Source organism: Mixophyes fleayi, chromosome 1 (assembly GCF_038048845.1).
Source record: "Mixophyes fleayi isolate aMixFle1 chromosome 1, aMixFle1.hap1, whole genome shotgun sequence".
Taxonomy (NCBI): Eukaryota; Metazoa; Chordata; class Amphibia; order Anura; family Limnodynastidae; genus Mixophyes; species Mixophyes fleayi.
The window spans coordinates 196494972-196516627 of NC_134402.1; the positions used below are offsets into that span (position 1 = coordinate 196494972).

A 21656-nucleotide genomic window follows, 5' to 3' on the forward strand; every position below is an offset into this window, starting at 1 on the left:
TCTAATTTGTAGGAAATTACTATCTATTCCCTTAGGAAAATCCCTCTGCAACATTGGAGGATCTGGAAAAGCCTGGTGTTGATGAGGAGCCCCAGCATGTTCTGCTTCGGTATGAGGATGCCTATCAGTACCAAAATATATTTGGACCACTTGTTAAGCTTGAGGCTGATTATGACAAAAAACTGAAGGAATCCCAAGTGAGTAATATAGAACATATATTTTTTTAATTAGTTTTGATTTCACTTACTACATCAAACAGCCTACATTCGCTTAGGCTCCTATGGAATTTACTGGGAGTTAATTATCAGTATTTGCAAATAATTCTTATTTCTATTCCAAGGATGAAAAAATAATCTTAACTTGTTAAATTTCATTAGACCCAGGATAACATTACAGTGCGCTGGGACCTTGGCCTCAACAAGAAGAGGATTGCTTACTTCACGTTGCCAAAAACAGATTCTGGTAATTTTTAATTTTCATTTACTTAATTTTTGTTATGCAATTACCAAAAAAAACCAGCAAATAATGTAAAATTGTAAAATTATGACTTTATAAAGGACTGCTGGTGAATTTTCACTTTTTGGGAATTTTTATGTTATAATACACAAATGGTGAAATAATTAGGAGATTGTAAAGGCTAACTAAACCAAAAATAAATTTGTAAATAAGTCGGGTTTTTTTTTTCGTTTTTTTCTTTTTTCAAACTAAATATATTGCTATTTTAAAAAAGCTACTTTGAGGCAGAAAAAAAAAATATATATAACCTAAGTAAATGACTCTGGGTTTTATTGGGACTGAACATAATTAAGTTAAAGGTGTGATCATGGGAAAAATGTTTGCCTAGCACACAGGCTTCCTCTAAGTCTCCTGAAATAAAACAGCGGGCCCGCTTTTTGACTGTTGATAACAGAAAATGGCTCTCTCAGATGTAAATAAATATTCAGTGCAAGGTTTGTGATGGTTTACATTATTAGTTGGCCTTTTGTGTAAGGCAACTTTTATTTTAGGTGTATTGGTCCTTTTAGGTCAACTTCAAGCTAATTTTTTATTTTTTTTTTCCTCCATGGGGAACGTGGGAAACTATATAGGGTTTAGATTGTGGCCACTGGAGCCTCAGCTCCTCCTGTTGCCGGCAGCTGCTCTCTCTGTGATATCGCATCCCCGGGGGGAACTGGCCGCTACTGTTACAGATAGTGCTAGAGGTTAATGCCTCCATTGCCATCAAGCTAGGATCGGTATTGAACTGTGCACCAGAGGCACATCAACACTGTAGATACCCGCTTTTGGTCTGGGTCTGGGTTTGGAGTTGCAGTTCCAGCCCCCTAATATAGGGATCGGGTAGCTCTGATCACTAGTTATTTAATATCGTTGGTCCTAGGGTGGTGGGGGACTGCCCTTCTAAGGCAGCTGATCTTAAGGACAAGTTAGCCATCTTAGTTTTGGGCTCTAGGTGGGGCAGGTGAGATCCGTCGGGCTTACTAGCCACCACTCTAGAACAGACACAGCAGTTTTTTTGGGAGCTGCTTCGTGCAGCAGTACTTCTTTCAGTCTACCTCCTTAGCTATAGGGCTTAGTGCAAAGGTTTTGGGGGTTTTGTTGTCTGGGGTGTGGTTTTTTTTTTTTGTTTTTTTTTCTTCTATTGACTAGTGTCTACACAGTTCAATATCCTCCTAGATTGTCCAACTGTTTGTCTTTTGCTAGGTGAGATAGTAGAAAAAGGGTTTTGCTTGCTCCAGTTTTCATGCTGAATTGCCCAGTGCACAGTCCCAGGGGGCTGATGCTCTGTGCGCTGTATTTGAGGCGGAGCCTGTCTGGGCCAAATCTCTGGTGCAGGCCATTTCTGAGCTTACACAGCTTGCTGTGTGACCTAGGGAGTAGGGAGGGATGTACAGAGGTAGTCTGGCCGGGACAGCTAGGCATTCAGTGTTTAAGTGCTCTGCCAAACAATTAGTATGATGGGCAGGTTGTCCACCCAAGATCACATCTGCTGATTTTCCAGGAGCAATTGTTTTGTTCCACCACAGACACCTGGACAAGAGGCATCAGCCAGGGATGCATATTTTGATCTGCAGGCAATCCTGTCCCCTGCGATGCTTCTCCACAAGTCTTCTAGAAATCGGGGCGAAACGATTTTCTCTACGAGAAGGCATTCTGTCCCTCATTGCGGCAGTGGTGGTTATTCCCATGCCGAACAAACAAGGGTTTTTGCTTTTACTCAAACCTCTTGCTGGTCCAGAATCAAGATGGCTCTTTTTGACCTATTCTAAACCTGAAATCTCTAAACATGCAGTTAACGGTGACAGATTTAAAATGGCGTCTTTACTGTCCGTTGTCAGCAGCATGGAACAGGACAAGTTCATGGTGTCCATGGACATCAAGGACACTTAAGCTGGGTACACACTACACTGTTTTCGTCCAATAATCGGCTCAAACAGCCGACATACGATCGCTCGTTCAAAAGTCGGGTCAGTGTGTGCAGTGACACGATGGTCGAAAGTCTGCCCAAATGGACGATTATCGCCTGATTTGGTTGGTCGTACCGTTTAATATTTTCGTTCCAATCTCGTTTCCGCTGTGTAGTGTGTATAAACTTCCGACCGATCCACAACAGTGAGTAGGAAATTACAGTCATTGTTCACGACAACATGGCTGTAAAAAGTCGCTAAAGGGACATCCGCTCTTCCCTTTATCGTCCTAAACAAGGCTAGTGTGTATGCAGTCCAAGGACCGAGCGATCGGACCATCGGTCGCATGTAAAATCACTCGGCATAAAAAGTTGGTAGAAATTTCTGTAGTCTACCTAGCTTTACCTCTAATCTGGAAGGGTCATCAGTGTCTTCTCAGATTCACTATTTAAACACAAAATCAGTATACGTTTTGGTCCCTGCTCTTCATCCTGGCACCAGCGCCATGGGTGTTCAAGAAGATTATATTTGTAATGGTGGCCCTTTGCTGGTCTAGAGGGGAGACTGTCATCCTGTACATCGGCAATCTGCTGTTGAAGCCATGATTCTTAATGCCAAGCGGTTCTCTTATAGGATGGTTCAGGCCACGATTAAGGTGTGCAAGACTGCCTGTAGTTGGCACAGATACTGAAAGATTTACATCTTTGTGTGAATTAAAGGGGTTTCTTACCACTTCCTTTATTTTCCTCTCAGGCTGGGCCAATTTGCTATAGTTTCTGCTGGACGGTTTGCAGGTGGAATTAAAACTTAGTTCAGGGAAGGTCCAGGTCTCAGCCCTTTTTGTTTTCTTTCAAAGAAAACTGTCTTTTGCCTGAGGTTCAGGCCTTACAGGGAGTGATTAATGTGCAGCCTTTCTACACCCCTTCAGTGGCTCTGTAGCATCTGAATTTGGTGTTTACTGCCTTGCAGCACCCTCCCTGAGAGGTTATGTGGACAGTATCAAGGACTTGTGCAGGATGGGTGACCTGTTAGTCCTTTATGATACAGCCTCTAAACAGACCATAGCCTGGTGGCTTATGTACCCTCTCATAAGGATAGCTTTGGGATATCCCTATAGTCTCCAGTGCCCCCCATGGGTAATAGAGAAAATGGGATTTTTTTTTTTACTTTGTCTTTTCGCTGAATCCAATGGGAAACACTGGATGCCCTCCCTTTATCTTTTTTTTTTTTGTGTGTTCATTCTGGTTCTTGTTCTATCACTTTTATACTTTGTTAGGATTTGAGTTTTTGGGGGCGTATGTTGTCTTTTCCTCTTACTCTTGTTCTGTAGCTTATTTAGTGTTTTTTGGGGCTTTGTTAGACAAGTACTGCGGTTAGAATGTAATCAGTGGGGTATAGAGGGGGGATGAGCTTGCATTTCAGCGCTAAATTTGAAAGTGACAAGGCTCCAGTGACTACACCGAAAAATCTCCCATTGTATTCAGAGAAAAAGATTTAAAGCAAGCCTAAAAATCCCTTTTTTGTTTGTCCTCCGCATGGGAAACCACAGATAAGGTCACCAGTACATGTAACCCCTGAAACTTGGAGTACATACAGCACTGTTTGACTCTTGTGGTTGTGTTCTCATGTAAGGGACATTGCTGGATTCAAAACATAAGTTTGAATCAAAGGTTTAGACAGTGCAATGTTTTAATTTTGTAAATGCTAAACAAAATGCTGACCTAGAGGATACTGAGCACCGGTTTCAAAGTGATTTAGCATAATCAATTTTTAAAGCAGATTGCTTAGTTATATGTTAGTCTAACAAAAAGTGCTTGTCTATATTTTTAGAAGCTAATGCTTATTACAGCAGGCATGTGAATAAGCTGAAAATAAAATCCCAAATCGATGTACACTTAGCTTGGAGGTATTAGGAGCTTAAGTGTATTTTAACGGGTAATGTTCATAGTAATTTGTGTGATGTATAACTTCTTTTTTCTTTCTTTCAGATATGCGGTTAATGCAAGGAGATGAAATATGTTTGCGGTACAAAGGTGACCTTGCACCTTTATGGAAAGGCATTGGTCATGTGATCAAGGTCCCAGATAGTATCCTTTCTATCACAGCCTTTTATTTTCATTGTTCTTGCAGTATTATGTTTCTGTGATTTGTCTAAATACACTTGCGCCAGAATATTTCTGTATAATTTGATATGGTGAGTTTTCAAAAATGTCCTTTTGCCATTCTTTGTGAGAAGACCTTGCAAGATTGTTTAGAAAATATTGTTTACATTCAATTTGCGAGGTGTAAACATTTGCACAAGAGTAATTATGAAATGTAAATTCTATGCACAGCAAAAAATAATTACCTAATCTTGCAGTTAAAATGGTACATCTCAGTGAAAGGAGATGACTAAATATGATGATGCACCCATTATTCCTTGCTCCTATCACATCTTGCAGAAACTTTGTTCACCTTACATCACATTATCTTTATGGGTGTGTCACTGTCACTCTTCCATAATGAAATTACTACTTATGGCTTTGTTAGTCCCTTTTGTAAAGGACTTTCAAATCTTAGCCTGACAACACAGCAAGGGCTTTATTTCTTCCTTAAACAGGTTTACATCTGCTACATTGCTTGCAGATGGCAATGTTTTTGTTTTTTTAAAAAAATTCACATTTTAGCAGCACTAGTTTTAGGACAACACATTTGTTATCCTTTAGAACAGGACACTTGGTTTATTAGGAGATGAAGTTGGTGGAGCTAGAAAATCATGTAGCCAGTCAGAGTATTACAATGTTAACACCAGCCCAAAATATTTAGGCTTAACCATCTTTTGTAGGCAACTTTCAAGTGTGGTTACACGTTGTGAAAGCCCCTGAGTCTGAGAACCTAATTGTTAACATGGTAACAGCAGAGTAGATGCAGTCTTCTATCAAATTACTATGAGATCATTGTTTAAGTTGAATGTATGAAATTTATTCCACACAGTGGTGAGCTTTACACCACAGAGTTGCAAATACCAGTAAGTGACACAGAGGGCTTGATTCATTTCTTGGCAATGTTCGACCGAACATCAGAGATGTGTGATCATGCACATTTAAAGGTATTGCGATACCAGACATCGCAGCTTTTTCTGTGCACCATTGTACATCACCTGGAAGTGAATTGGCTCAAACTGAGAACAAATGGGGGGAATTAAATTTAACGCAGATCTCTTTCCTTTGGGGGACACTGCGAGACATTGGGTATAGTAGGTGGGACTAGGAGTTTAGGCACTTATCAACTTGTTTGTTCCTCACACTCCTCCCTTACTATGCCCCTTCTCTCCAGCTCAGACCTCGGTTGTTCCTAAGTGACTAGGAGATAGGTCACTTTGGTAATTTAGCCTAAGATCCAGAGGGCTGAATAGCCTGCGGGCTTCCTTCACTCTGGGTCCCTGTGCATGGTAAGCAGCAGCCTGGCTCACTTGCCTAGCACCATTGCCCTAGAAACGAGCAGTTGGCCCACAAGGTATAAGTCTGCCACACAGGCAGCAGTCTGCCTCAACCAGCGATGCGATTAGTATGGCCATATAGACGGCCGAGGTCTCATGTTTTAGTATGTGTGGGAGTTAAGATGCAATAGCCTTTCCTCCTCCTCCACCCGACCGACATGCCGGCAAATTCCTTCCCTCTAGACAATGAGCAGTGAGGATATCGAAGCGATTGCACTCCATAGGAGGCGATTTGCTCGCTAATGCTCCCCACAGCCTGGGCACCTTAAAAATTAGGGCAGAAGATGCATTCTATTAGCCAGCAGCCATACTTTGTATGTGCGGTACATGGATGTGGCCATCGTTGAGGACGGATGGAGGCTGGAACTACCTAACCCTCCCCTCATCCTTTCAGCTATCGAGCACGGTTGGCGGCCATTCCTGGAGACTGTGCCAAACGGGGACACTGCTGCACGCTGTAAGCTCTCTGCCTCTAATCTGCGGGTACCTCTGTATAGTCTTTACTTGTTTACTAAACAGATTTTGCCTCGTTCAGTCTCTATTTGCATATAGACTAGGACTGTTTCAGAGTCTGCGGACTTGGTGTCTAATACTTAAAAAATACCTAGCATATAGACTAGAAAATTTTCTATGCTACAGAGAACATCTAATAGATATAAAAGGCTTGTTATTGTCACTTTGTGCCTTTACATTTCAATGCGTCTGCATAGGAGCTTCTAAGAATAATAGACATCCACTGGTATGTCTGTACTATGATATACATGGGCCATATGTCATTCTGGATTATCTTTTGGTCAGCCTATCCAAGATGCTCTGTATATGGTTATATATGTATATACAAATATATCATACAATGTATTTACTTCTAAGTTTAAAAAAAAAAAAAGAGAAATTATATTTCTCTTTTCTGCCATTGGGGGACACTGCGAGACATTGGGGGTATAGTAGTGGGTCCAGGAGTCTTGTCACTTTATCTACTAGTAGATCTTTGCTCTCCTCCCATACTATGCCCCTCCTCTCCTGTGAATTCCTCAGTTTCTTTAAAGTGACTAGGAGCAGAGGTCACTAGGGTATAGGCTCCTGCCTATACCGAGTTAGCTTTAGCCTTTTCACGTTTTTATTTCCCTATAGGGGCTTTGTGGGGCTCGATCCTAAGACCCAGGGGAGGGAACAAGACCTGGCTCTGCTCACTCCGGGTCCCGCATAAGGTAAGAAGCAGCTGAGGCTCACTTACTGACACCACTGTCGGCATTCCCCTAGAAACGAGCTTACAGGGGGCAATTTGTCGGCACCGCAATTTAATTCAGAACAGTGGGAGAACCTATTGGACACATTGTGGAAGCGCAGTAGAAGAGATCACTCGGTCCTGCAGCCCCAGCCCAGCTAGCGGACAAGGGAGTGAAGCTGCAGCAGCCTCTCCTCCCGGGACCGCGTTTCAGGCTGACAGGACCCCGCTCAATCCCCTTGACAACGAACAGAAGAGGGACTGAAAGCATTGCTCACACTCCTTAGCAGGTGAGAGGAGATGATGTACATGGCGCACGCACCTGGGCAAATTAACATAGCGTGCGCAGAGCGGACACAGTGGCTATATTAAAAGGGACACTAGCGCTGGAGAACAGGAAGCGCCCGGCAGCATAGAATCAGGAGGAGGAGGGGTTACAGACTCGCTTCCTTCCGCCCAGTAAGTTCCGACCACAATCAGGATACAGCCTGCATGTGGAGACACAGGGACATCACCGGAGCAACGCTGCCTGACTCTCCAACTCTCCCTCTCCTCTGCTGCAATACTAGACGTCCAGGTATCGTTAAAGGCTTGTGCCTATTAAGCATATCAAAAGGAGGTTTCTTGTTATGGGACTGTGATTCATTGCAATTTGTTGTTTGTTTGTATCCCTTCACAAACAGTACTGTAGGATATAGGGTTAGAGGAGAGGTGCCTTGATATTCTAGGATACCTGGTATAGAGACTCGGTAGATTGCCTAGCCTAACAGCCATCTGTTGTTTAGATTTCTTTAATACATATTGTGTGATCTTAAGTTACTTAAATGACAATGGCTGAGGAGACAGCAAAAAGCAAGGGACACTCTGTAGCTTCTGCGTTGGGGGGAGGGGGGGGCCTTGCCGGCATGCCCGTTGGCGGGAGGAGATGGATCCCTGCATCTCCCCCGAGCGACATCTAATGCTGTGCCCTAGTCCTATTTAAAGGCAATTCCTATGTGGGGCACCTAAAGCCCTATGGCCCAGATCCTGGCTAAAAGCTCGTCTGTAGGGGATGGACTGCCGGCAAGAGGTGCAAGGAAGGTGGGCAGCAGCCGCTTCTTACCATTCGCAGGGACCCAGAGTGAAGGAAGCCGACAGGCTGTTCACCCCTCTGGGTCCTAGGATCAATCCCCGCGAGGCACCTTAAGGAAAAAAGTAAAATAAAAACATGTTAATATCTAAACTAAACTAGGTATAGGCAGGAGCCTATACCAAAGTGAACTAACTCCTAAGGCACTTAAAAAAAACTGAGGTCTGAGCGGGAGAGGAGGGGCTTAGTAGGGGAGGAGTGCAAGGAACAAAGAAATTAAGTGCCTAAACTCCTATCCCACCTACTATACCCCCAATGTATCGCAGTGTCCCCCAATGGTAGGAAAGAGAAAGTTAATTTCTGCTCCCAAACTTGGGTGCGAATTTTCTCTTTTCGTTTTACTGGGGAAAAGACTGTGACAGGAATTGCAGTTCAGGGATATCCTACACCTCCTAAACTCCCCACATTTTCACCACTGGCTATCTCAAAGATAAAACAAAACTCTTTGCACGGCGGGAAGCCATTCCAGTACCTGAAGAGCAGAAAGTGTTGGGTTTGTACTCAAATCTGTGCTTGTTCCAGAAAACAGACAAATCTTTTTGGGCCTTTTTGAATCCAAAAATCCTAAACACCCAGCTTCAGGTCAGCCCAGCTTCAAAGGAAAGGACATACAAATTCAGTCAGGCAATACCACAGCAATAGCATACTTCAACCATAGAGGAGGCACCGAGAGTTGAATTTCTCGGTGATATCAGAGGTGGGAAATTGAAGTATACTTTCTCAGTAGGATTGGCCTCTTCATCTAAGTTTTTAAACAGATTGTGGAAAAATGGGGTCAGCCAGATGTGGCATCTTGGTTGACTCAGAAAGTGGAGAGCTTTTACTCAAGGACGAAATATCTAAAGGCGTTCTTGGTAGACTTGTCAGTTTCTTGGATGTTTCATCTGATTTACCTGTTCCATCTGGTAGCAATGCTTCTGAGTGTTAAATATGGTAAAAGGAGCGGGCATTCACGTGATTCTAGTGGCACTGAAGATTGTGGTACATGGACATTCTCAAAATGGCAGCAGCTGTTGTGGCGTCTTCCGACAAGATTTTTTAAGTCGGGGACCTTTTCATCTTTACAGTTTATAACAACTGGCTGTTGAAGCATTTGTCTTTAAATCTAAGTGTTTTTCTGACTGTGTGGTCAGGAAGCCAGTATTGACTATGCATTGTTACATGATGTGGAAGATTTTGATCTTTGTGTGAGAAGAAGGGTGACCCTACCTCATTCCTCTTACTTGGCCTGTTTACGATTATTTTTGCAGTGAGGTCTGGATTTGCCGTTTGAGACTTTGCTTCCTCAAGGTTCAGATTTATGCTCTCTTGATTTTCTTACAGAAAAAGTTGACAATTTTTTTCTAAAGTGCAGTTTTTGTTTTTGTTCCTTTTACAGGGTGTGGTGCTTGTGCAATCTCCCATGCAGCCGCTGCTTGGGATCTTTTACTAGCTTTGCAGCATTTTCCTTTTCTCCACTTTTGACTCAAAATTTCTAGTTAAAAAATGCTAAATAATTTAGTGTCTTATAATCACAAATTCTGCTGGGAGAAAATTTTGGCCTTGCTCTAAAAGCCTTTATCTGAAATGGGTATGGCTTGGAAGGTTATTTTTGGTGGGGGTTTAATCACAAAATTAAATATGCTTATTTTGATGCCTCTTGCATCTTCAATTGTCTTGTATCTTCAATTGGAAAATGTTGTTACATTACTTAATCGAGTTCTTTAGATTATGGTGATGAAATTGCTATTGAGTTGAGAAGCAGTGTTGGTGCACCAGTGGAAGTAACTCACAATTTCCAAGTGGATTTTGTGTGGAAGTCAACATCATTTGACAGGTATGTCACTTTAAAACCTGTATGGCCAAATAATTGAATTTAATAAAACTATTATGTTTTAAATACAATTGTTCATTGACCTTCTTTCTCTTAACTAGAATGCAAAGTGCATTGAAGACCTTTGCAGTAGATGAAACTTCGGTTTCTGGTTACATATATCATAAACTTCTGGGTCATGAAGTGGAAGATGTAATTATTAAGTGTCAGCTTCCAAAGAGATTCACAGCACAAGGCCTACCAGATCTCAACCATTCACAGGTAGACTCAAATTCAGATTTTACTTTATCTTGTTTGTTTTGTGTCTGTTGTTTTTGTTATTCCCTCACCCCCGATTGGCTTAAATATTTTTGACTGTGTTTGTACTTTGCATGCTAGCTAAAAAGTGCTGTGTACATTGGCCTAAAGTTTTACACAAAGTATATAATCATTAAAATGCGGTGGGCTATAATGAATTATAATTGCGTTAAAATTTTGCTGCTTATGTAATCATTTTATTTGCAGGTTTATGCAGTGAAGACTGTTTTGCAGCGTCCGCTCAGTCTTATTCAGGGGCCGCCTGGTACTGGAAAAACTGTAACATCTGCTACAATTGTATATCATCTCGCCAGACAGGGAAATGGGTGAGCCCTAAATTAATGTTTTTCGCATAATGGACAGAGTATTTCTATAATAAGTCCTGTGGTGTACAAGTTCAAATGTAATATGTTGGGAGTACTGTCTAATGTTAGGAAAATAAACACACCTTTCTAAATTCACCATAATGTGGTGTCCAAGGTGTAAAGGGTTATGTTAGGAAGCATGCTACATGGCAGGAACTGGTATGCATGTATTTTATATCAATTCTGCTAATGGGTTGTAATATGCTGATCACTTTGTTTGTGGAGTATAATGTGCTAGATTAGTATGCTGTGCAGTAAATGGATACTTGAATATGAAGATGCACTCACACACAAGCTAGGTCTTCTTTTATAATAGCAAAATTATTTGTATAGTTTTGGCCATAGGATTCTACACGCAGCGGTGCCAGAGCAATCCCGCCCTTAAGTAAGCTTCGATATATCCCCAAGGTCTTGCAGTGTCCCCCAATGGCAGGATAGAGAAAATAAGATTTTTACTCACCATAAAATCCATTTCTCTGACTCCATTGGGGAAAACTGCGCATCTTCCCTTGCTCTGTATATAGTTCTGTGTGTGAAGGTTATTTGTTTTATGGTATCCCTGCGGGATCTCTCCTTCTCTCACTCTTGGTTAGTCAAAACTGAGGAAAGTGCAGTGGAGGAGGGGCATAGTAGGAGAGGAGACTACAGACCAAATAAGTTTTAAAGTGACAAGACTCCTGGACCCATTACTATACCCCAAGGTCTCGCACTGTCTCCCAATGGAGTCAAAGAAATGAATTTTGCGGTGAGTAAAAATCGTATTGTTTAGCCTAAATGGACTTAAAAGATGCATATCTTTATGTTGTGATCTGGCACATTTTTCAGAGCCTCCTCAGATTACCCATCAGATGCGTCCAATTACAAATCGTAGCTCTTCCCTTCAGTCTAAAACCTGCACCGAGGGTGTTTACAGAAATTATGACTGCTCTTAAGATCAAAAGGGGTAAGGATGGTGCCGTGCCCAGACAATCTTATGAGCGTAATCTTCACTCCTTCTCACACGCTAGTAGTAATAATCTGTTCAAGTACTGGAATCCCTTGGGTGGATAGTAAAGAATGAAAAGTCGAGCTTGGTCCCAGCTCATGATATTTTTGGGTCTCGTTTTTGACAACAAACTTTAGAGAGCTGCCTAGTGATAGAGATCACAAGAATTTTATGGTTAGCTTGAATGGCTTGTTTCAGCAATTTCTGCATTAATCATTCCAGGAGTGAAAAATTGGGATGCAGATCTAGGCAGACATGCTGTTCATGGGCTCTCCAACAGGATGTCAATTGCCATCTCTGCTAAAACACAATATGGAAAACCGTTGTTTTTCTTTGTCTTTTGTGAGAACAAAGTATCCAGAAGCGTCCCTTGGAATTGTCTACTGCTATATCTTTCTGCGTTTAGCCATGGTACACTGATGTGCAAAAAAGAGCGAAAGAGGAAGAGAAGACCCTGGTACGTCGACATTAAAAAGAATGCACCAGAGCAATAACAGACTCCCTCTAAGAAACTAACTCGGGATCTCTGTGTACACCAAGACTTCGCTATTGAAGCCATGATGCTGAGAGCTAAGGGTTATTATGAGAAGGTTATTCATACAATCGTATAACATTAGTGTGTGCAAGACCTATATTTTACGGGTGCTTTCAAAAGGAAAGGGTGTCCATACTTCCTTTAATTTGACTTATCTTTTGTTCCTTTTTTTTGTGGAAGGACTGGTTATGGTCCAATTATCTATTCTGTCAATTTGTTTTCTGAAGAAATTAGCCCTAATTTCAGATGTTTGTAGAGGGAGTCATGCACAGATACCATTTAAAAAAATTCAATCTGCAAAAAGTGACAAAGTGCACTTTAGTACTAAAGTAGTTACTCATTCACTTAATCTGCAAGGGACTCTGGAGTGGAAACTTCGCAATTTAAGCCAGTGCAAAGTTATCCACTCCTACAAATAAACGCTTGTGCAAAAGTAGGCATTTAGGTAGCAGTATGCACTAGGGGTGTGCACCGGCCACTTTTCGTGTTTTGGGTTCGGATTAGCTTGAGGTTTTGGGTTCTGATTTGTTTTGCCAAAACACCCCACTCAAGGTTTTGGTTCTGATTTTTTTTTAAAAAAAAGCATAAAAAGTGTTAACCATTTTTATTTTTTTTTCACTCCTACGCTATTATTAACCTCAATAACAATCATTTCCACTAATTTCCAGTCTATTCTAAACACCTCACACCTCACAATATTGTTTTTAGGCCAAAAGGTTGCACCGAGGTAGCTGGATGTCTAAGCTAAGCGACACAAGTGGGCGGCACAAACACGTGGCACTGTAGTGGCAGACAGGATGGCAGTTTGAAAAACTAGGCCCCAAAAAACACATAATGCCAAAAAGAGGTGCAAGATGGAATTGTCCTTGGGGCCCTCCCACCCACCCTTATGTTGTTGAAATAGGACATGCACACTTTAACAAACCAATCATTTCAGTCACAGGGCCTACAAAACTGTGGCTGAAATGATTGGTTTGTTTGGACCCCCACACCAAAAAAGCTATTCATCTCTCCCTGTACAAACTAAACTGGCTCTACTGAGGCAAGATGTCGTCCTCATCCTCTGATTCCTCGCCCCCTTCAGTGTGTACTTCCTCATCCTCACACATTATCAATTCGTCCCCGCTGGACTCCACAATCACAGGTCCCTCTGTAGTCTCTGGAGGCCAGTGCTGGTCTTGATTGAAGAATTGATAATTCATTTTTATGAACCTCATTTTCTCAACGTTTTGCGGAAGCAACCTCCTTCGCCGCTCAATGACCAGGTTCCCCGCTGCACTAAAAACTCTTTCGGAGTACACACTGGAGGGGGGACAACTCGGGTAAAATAGAGCCAGTTTGTACAGGGGCTTCCAAACTGCCTTTTTTTCCTGCCAGTAAGAATAAGGACTGTCTGACATGTCTACTTGGATGGTGTCAGCAGAGTAATCCTCCACCATTTTTTCAATGGTGACAGCATCCAATGCAGCGACAGTAGACATGTCTGCAATGGTTGGCAGGTCCTTCAGTCCGGACCAGATGTTCTCAGCAACCCCGCCAGCGGGTTGTTTATGAAATCTCAGCTGTTTCCTCGCAGCCACAGGTGTGGAAGAAAATGAAGGAGGAGCTGTTGGCATGTCACGGTCCTCTTCAGAGGACAATCTCCTGACCAGAAGGTCTTTGCACCGCTGTAGACTTGTGTCCACCGGAAACAGACACAACATACGCTTTAAACCGAGGATCGAGCACGGTGGCCAGAATGTATTCCTCTGACTTTAAAAGAGTGACCACACTTGGATCCTGGCAAAGCGTACGAAGGGCTTCATCCACAAGAGCTACATGCTTTGTGGAATCGCAATGCTTTAACAGCTCCTCCCTCACTTTCTCCAGCTGCTTCTGCAACAGCCTGATCAGGGGAATCGCCTATTAAAATAATTATATTTTAAAAAAAGCATTGCCCACTCAATTGTATGTGTTTCCAAAGCACATGGTGGTTTATTTTAGTAGATGTAAATAGTCAACAATTCAATACATTATTATATTATGATAAAGTACAGTACAGCACAGCCAATACCAAAAGTTACATACATACATACCGCTGCAATCGCTGCGCTTCCATGGGTCCCAATGGAACAGTGTATCTGTTAGATAACTGTGGTCAGAGTAGACTGACCCTGGTGGGGGATGCAGCTATAATATATACAGTCAGTGTTTCATTGTGAACAATAGAGATGACGTAGCTTGCATCTATAGGTCCAGGCACAGGGTGGCTTCAGGGTAAACAGTTCATAGGCTGATTCAATCTAAGGAATACAAAGGAGGGGGTCGTCTCTCCAGGGGGTCTGCTCCTTTCATAGCCAGCATCATACAAAAGGTTTATTCCCTAATATCAATAACTAAAGTATGCAATGTGCGATCTCTTCACCGACTGCACCGGACAGCTGCTGATGATTAGGGCTTCAATATGATATCAGGCATGACACCTTTCCTATAACCTAAACCTTTAATAACACTAAAATGTACATATAATCATATTATATAAACAAATAATAAACCAAATGCTATCTGCTCATAAATTACAGTGTAATGGAACCAATATGAATTGTACAAATAACTAAATGTTGTAATGCTAGTGCGTGCGTATTTTACCGTGCGATCGCATCACGCCACGTGTTACCTGGCGTACGCTTCGCAATACGCACGGCAAACCAATATTAAACCAATATACTTTCGTTCATCCAATTATACGACTTCAACACACCTGACTCAAGCTGGCAGTGTCGGAACTGACTTCTCGTGTGGCAAGTTCAAACGGCTGGAGAACCTTGCACAACACGGCAATCGGTCTCCACTGCGCTTGACTCAGGCGCATCCCCACTCCTTTGCCTATGTCGTAGGTGGCTGTGTAGGCTTGAATGGCCTTTTGCTGCTCCTCCATCCTCTGCAGCATATAGAGGGTGGAGTTCCAGCGCGTCACAACCTCTTGTTTGAGGTGATGGCAGGGCAGGTTGAGGCTTTTTTGATGTTGCTCGAGTCTGCGGTAGGCACTGGCAGAATGCCGAAAGTGTCCAGCAATTTTGCGGGCCACCGCAAGCATATTCTGCACACCCCTGTCACTCTTGAGGTAATGCTGCACCACCAAATTTATTGTGTGGGCAAAACATGGGACGTGCTGGAAATTGCCCATATGTAATGCCCACACAATGTTACTGGCGTTGTCTGACACCACAAATCCCCAGGAGAGTCTAAGTGGGGTAAGCCACTGCGAGATTATTTCCTTCAGTTTCTCTAAGAGGTTATCAACGTTGTGCCTCTTATTAAAACCGGTGATACACAACGTTGCCTTGGAACGAGCAGGCGTTGTGGAGATGCTGCTACTGATGCAGCTGTTGCTGCGGAAGGCAAGGCATCTACCCAGTGGGCTGTCAGTCATATAGTCCTTAGTTTGCCCTGAACCACATGTCCGTGGTTAAGTGGACAGTGGGTACAACCGCATTTTTCAGAGCCTTGAGGACACTTGTTCGTACTTCTCTGTACATCCCGGGTATCGCCTGCCTAGTGAAGTGGAATCTCGACGGGATTTGGTACCGGGGACACAATACCTTCATCAACCGTCTAAATCCCACTCCACTGATGGCGGACACTGGTAGCACGTCTAACACCAACATAGCTGTTACGGCCGCAGTTATCCGCTTTGCCATAGGATGACTACTGTCGTACTTCGTGCTCATGGCAAACGACTGTTGTACGGTCAACTGTTTAGTGAAAGACGTAGCGTTCTTACGACTTCCCCTCTGGGAAGATGACCGACTACCAGCAGCAGCAGCGGCAGTAGTAGGCGTACCGCTGCAGGATCCTACGGAAGAATCCCGGTTTGAAGAGGACTTGGTCATGCCGGTGACATGGCCTGCAGGACTATCTCTGATGGAGATCGTGGAGGAAGTAGACGAGGAGGGTGTTGCTGGTGTGTATACAACAGGACCAAGGAATTTAGGTGTCCCTGGACTGCTGATGGTCCTAGCCACAGGTCCTGAACTAAACACTGAATTATGAAGGTTCTTCAGGTGACGTATAAGGGAGGATGTCCCTAGGTGGCCAAGATCCTTACTCCTGCTTATTTGAGCTTTACATAAGGTACATATGACCATATATTTGTTGTCCGGATTGGGATAGAAATAACACTAGACCGAAGAGGTAGATTTTTTGGTCTTCTTCCCAGGCATGACGATGGGCTTTTTCATCCCATGGACAACAACTGTTTCCCCCCCTGGTGCCTCATTTAAGATAACCACATCAGCATCCTCCTCGTCAAGTTCTTTGCGCCAGCTACATCAATATCCTCCTCTCGGTGTACAACATTCACACCTTCATTAGCCAAATCTGTAACTGGACTGTGGGTGATCCTTTTAGCATATGCAGAGGGCGTGCTGCAAATGGTGAAAAGAGCCACCTCTTCCCGTACAGTGATGGGAAGGTCAGGCTTCGCAACCACCAACACCCTTTGACTCGCCTTGGGGATTTGTGATGCCATCTCTTTAGAAGGCAGAGTTGTTTGCTGTGTTGATGACAGCTTAAGTCTCTTAAATTTTTTAGAGGGGGGGGAGGAGGAGGAGGGCTTAGATCCTTGGGTGAAGCTGAACCACTAGTCATGAACACGGGCCAGGGCCTAAACCGTTCCTTGCCACTCCGTTTCGTAAATGGCATATTGGCAAGTTTTCGTTTCTCCTCAAATGATTTTAATTTTCTTTTTTTGCTAATTTTAGTGAACTTTTGGCTTTTTGGATTTTACATGCCCTCTACTAGGAGATCGGGCATCGGCCTTGGCAGACGACGTTGATGGCATTTCATCGTCTATGTCATGACTAGTGGCAGCAGCTTCAGCATTAGGAGGAAGTGGTTCTTGATCTTTCCCTACTTTATCCTCCAAATTTTGGTATTCCATTATAGTTTAATCTCTGGTACTAATATTTCTGGACTGCAGGAACAGTGAACGTATTTATATATTGCAGTAGTAATATTTCTGGACTGCAGGAACAGTGAACGTAGTAAAATATTGCAGTACTAATATTTCTGGACTGCAGGAACAGTGAACGTATTTATATATTGCAGTACTAATATTTCTGGACTGCAGGAACAGTGAACGTATTTATATTTTGCAGTACTAATATTTCTGGACTGCAGGAATAGTGAACGTATTTATATATTGCAGTAGAATTTTTTTTATTTTTTTATAATTTTTTTAAGAATTTTAAAATAGCAATGGACTTGGCAGAACAAAGCACAGGACACAGCACCACTGGACTCAGCAGGACAGAGCACAGGACAAAGTAACCACTGGATTAAGCAGGACAGAGTGACAGGACACAGCAGCACCACTGCAATACAACCTCCCTCTTCCCTGATCTGAGCCCGACTGAAGATGGCGGCCACAAGCGGGGAATTTATACAAACCGAGTCTTGCGAGATCCGACGCTGGGATTTGGCGTCATAGCCTCGGTTTCATTTTTTTACCGCCGGAAATACCCAAACAGTGCTCGGATCACCGTCGGATCCGCATTGTTCGGGTGGGCTCGGATTGCTCTAATCTGAGCCCGCTCATCTCTAGTTTGCACCAGGTTCATGAATTATATTTTAGAGTCTGAACATATGAGGGGAACAGCTAGAGGAAACATAATTTTTTTAATGCACTAATTTTGGCGGTACACAGCAGGGTGCTTGTCTTACAAAGTGTAATGCAAGTTTAAATATCTAAATTATATTTTATTGTGTGTGTGTGTGTGTGTGTGTGTGTGTGTTTAAGATCAAGCCTTTAATGTTTGTATTATTGCCTTGTACAGAGGTATATGTATGTACACTGCTTTCATATCTTCTGACCTTTCAGGAATTTACTTTCTACAATGAAGTTTAATACCTATCCCCTAAATATTGATTTTGCTGGGGGGTGGGATTACTGCAGATGAGTTAAGCTGGGTACACACTACACGGTTTTCGTCCAATAATCTGCTCAATCAGGCGACATATGACCGCTGGTTCAAAAGTCGGGTCAGTGTGTGTAGTGACACGATGGTCGATCCACGACAATCCTCCTATACTTCCTCGACCTGGGGGGCATGTGTATGTAAATTTTTGATGTATGTCTCAGTACATGTTTTGTGTAGGTGTATATTGCACCTGTCTGGCTGCAGACCATTACACTTGTATAAGGCACGTGTGTTATTACCCTTTGCTTCTATGTTAGCAATGTATTCATATTTACCCTTTATAAACTTTAACCTTTATAGACTATTAAAGTTATATTAACCTTTATTAACTAATATTTGTGAATTACCCAGAATAAACCACAGTGTTCATGCAACATTTTTATTGCAGGAAAAAAAGTACAACAATTTTTAAACACACAGGTGTCTGTCTGAAAAGATCCGCGTGAGACGTGAGCGCGCCCATACCAATCACAGCGCAGAGCACTGTAGAGTATTATTTTTAGTATTTAGTATTTTTAAAGGTGCTACTGGTTTGTGGCAAAACAGGTCTTCATGTTGCTTGGGTTTTTATCCCCTTTGATTTCTTTATCTACGAAACAAGGAAATAAAAAATGTTTATCATTTAACTTCTATATCGGTAATTTATATTCAACGGCATAAATACTCTAATTTTCTCACCTTGCACACTGCTCGAGATCAGTTTGTTTTGCTCCCTGTGGCGCAATCGCAATAATAGCGGTCTTAACCTCCATACATTCTGGAAAACAGGCACCATTTTGGTTATTATAACGGTACAGGTATGTGCCCAAAGCATTAAGCTGTCTACACATGTTCACTGAAATACCATCGTGTCAAACTTCTTTTACATATTTTTCTTTTTCAATTTTTTCTTGTTTGGTAACAGGTGTAACATTAGTGGTATCAGTGCTATCTAAACAGGCCTTCTCACCGTTAATTCTTCGTTCTGACATAAAAAAATTAGTTTACAAATTAGGCGTTTACATTGCTTTATGTGACACCACTAGAATGAAATAAGTCCTTCAAGCGGGTACACTACATGTGCTACTGACCTTTTTTTAATGTCGTCGTCCTGGTCCAGTACTTTGACCATCATCTCCTCCTCTCTTGGGCTCATTGGATTTGCTCTTCTTGAGTATCTCCATCCTCCACCGTAACTTTTCCAACATTTTTTGGCCCTTCCAGCACCATCTCTGACTCTGTCTCCGTCTCCATAGCTGCAACCCCCCCCTGACACCTTCTCCTCACCCGCAACCCCCACTGACATCTTCTCCTCAACCTTAACACCCACTGCCACTTTCTCACTTGCCATCTTCTCACGCTCCTCGGCACCAAACAGATTCCTCTGTCATTTTATACACTCAGACATGGGCGTTCGTTTCTGCTGTGGACCAATCAGCGATGATGCACGCCGAGAATGGAGCATTCCATTACATACGAAGGGATTTTATTATTGGGGAATAATCATTGCATTGCACTTTAGCAGTTTAATGTTTTTCTAAATTTTATGTATGTTACTAAACTTCTATTAAATATGAATGAATGAAGAGACAGTGTTGCCTTCTCTTTTATGAAGCTTTGGGTGTTAACTATAGTGGGTGTTAACTATAGTGAAAGCTCTGCGTCTTTAGGCTAATGTCTTTGGTATATCGTTACATCCCCCGCAATGATGCTTCAGTGTGTACGAAATTACAATTATTGCTCACAACAAGATGGCTGTAAAAAGTTGCTAAAGGGACGTCCGCTCTTCACTTTATCTTCCTAAACAAGGCTAGTGTGTGCAGTCCATGGACCGAGCAATCGGACCATCGATAGCATGTAAAATCGCTCGGCATAAAAAGTTGGTTGAAACCTCTGTAGTGTGTACCTAGCTTAAGATTTCAGTTATAGCTTTGGGAGGGAGATAAGGGGTATATGGGAAAACATTTCTGGTAAATTGTAAGTGACTAGACTTATCCTGGCCCCACACATCATAATTTTATCTCAATTGTTAGCAAAAGTGTCACTAAATAGTTGTTTTGGGGGGTTTTTTTGCTTCAAAACTAGAATGTCCTAAAATGGACTGCATCTACCCAAAAATGTGCTAACAAGCTCCCACATGGCAGCCAAATTGGAAAAAGAACTCGAATGACAGGATTGGCCCACTGTGCCCCTTAATATTATAAATACTTTTGCCACAAAAAAATTGTTTTTTAAAATATCAAGGTAGTAAAACAACGTGGCAGATTTTAATCTACAATTTTATTTTTTTCCCCCCCTTTTAACATAGACCAGTATTGGTGTGTGCCCCAAGCAATATTGCAGTGGATCAACTGACTGAGAAAATACATCAAACGGGTCTCAAAGTTGTTCGTCTCTGTGCAAAGAGCCGGGAAGCTATTGATTCTCCAGTTTCCTTCTTGGCATTGCACAACCAGATCCGCAACATGGAAAGGTATGATACATCTTGACTCAGTTTTAATAGGTGGATGTTTAATTATAGTTTTGAAATTTGCAAAAAACATTTAAAAAAAAATAAACAAAATTAAAAGAAATAATTTATAAGGCTAACTTCTGAATATTTATATTTTTATGTTTGAATAAGGATTGGTAAAAAGTGATCTTTTTTATTATTATTGTATAGGAAAGGAATCTCTTGGCTTGTAATTGTTAAATATATACCTGAATGTTTACATGTATTCTGATTGAAACATCTTGTATTGTTCATTGGTATTTATAGATTTATTTTGAGACTCTAGGTGGTTGTGTATTGGAGCTGCTACTTAATATACATGAGGGAATTGAGAGAGCTAGTGTTGAAAAATGTTGCAAATCAATTGGAGAACATAATTACATTCCCTCGCTGGTGTGAAAACATACTTGTGAAGGTACCAGGTTTATCTGGCCCAATGCAATCCACTACACACACGGGTGTCTTACTATGCCAGGAATGTGCCCAGAATCTTCTAGGAGTTTTAGTCACTCAGGCATATGCAGTCTGGTTTTAGAGGCGTAGTCACAGCCGGATTAACAATAGGGCTAAAGGGGCTACAGCCCAGAGGCCTCGGGCAGCTGGGGGGCCCGCCGGCATTCATTGGGTTGGGGGCGTCCCTGTCCCCGGCTCCGTCTGTCACCTGTTTAAGGGAAATGGCAGACAGCTAACGGCAAATGTTATGCTGTTAGCTGCCTGCTGTCACTGTAGGACTTAGGCGACTGAGTCTCACTCTCACGAGATCTCCTCAGTAAGGAGATTACTGCGCGCCGCTTAAGTCCTACAGGGAGTGGAACAATGGAAGGAGGTGAGTTCACGGGGAAGGGGGGCCTCATGGGGAGGGCCCTCACAGTACCCTTAGCCCGGGGGCCTCCCTTCCCTTAATCCGGCCCTGGGCGAAGTGGAGATGAGCTATGCTTCCACAGAAGGTCCCCTGTTGGGCTCTAGACAAAATGTCTGAACTAATCATGTTGAG

At 42.5% G+C, this 21656-nt stretch overlaps 1 protein-coding gene across 1 annotated transcript in view; it reads left to right on the forward strand.

Annotated features, from left to right (window-relative positions):
- The window catches only part of UPF1 (UPF1 RNA helicase and ATPase), an 80209-nt gene that overhangs the window by 33149 nt on the left and 25404 nt on the right, over nucleotides 1-21656 (forward strand). The window contains exons 6-12 of the mRNA XM_075204730.1: nucleotides 36-197; nucleotides 378-462; nucleotides 4394-4492; nucleotides 9945-10053; nucleotides 10152-10311; nucleotides 10555-10673; nucleotides 20480-20644. Coding sequence (XP_075060831.1) covers nucleotides 36-197; nucleotides 378-462; nucleotides 4394-4492; nucleotides 9945-10053; nucleotides 10152-10311; nucleotides 10555-10673; nucleotides 20480-20644 — 899 coding nt within the window. The remainder of the gene's footprint in view (nucleotides 1-35; nucleotides 198-377; nucleotides 463-4393; nucleotides 4493-9944; nucleotides 10054-10151; nucleotides 10312-10554; nucleotides 10674-20479; nucleotides 20645-21656) is intronic.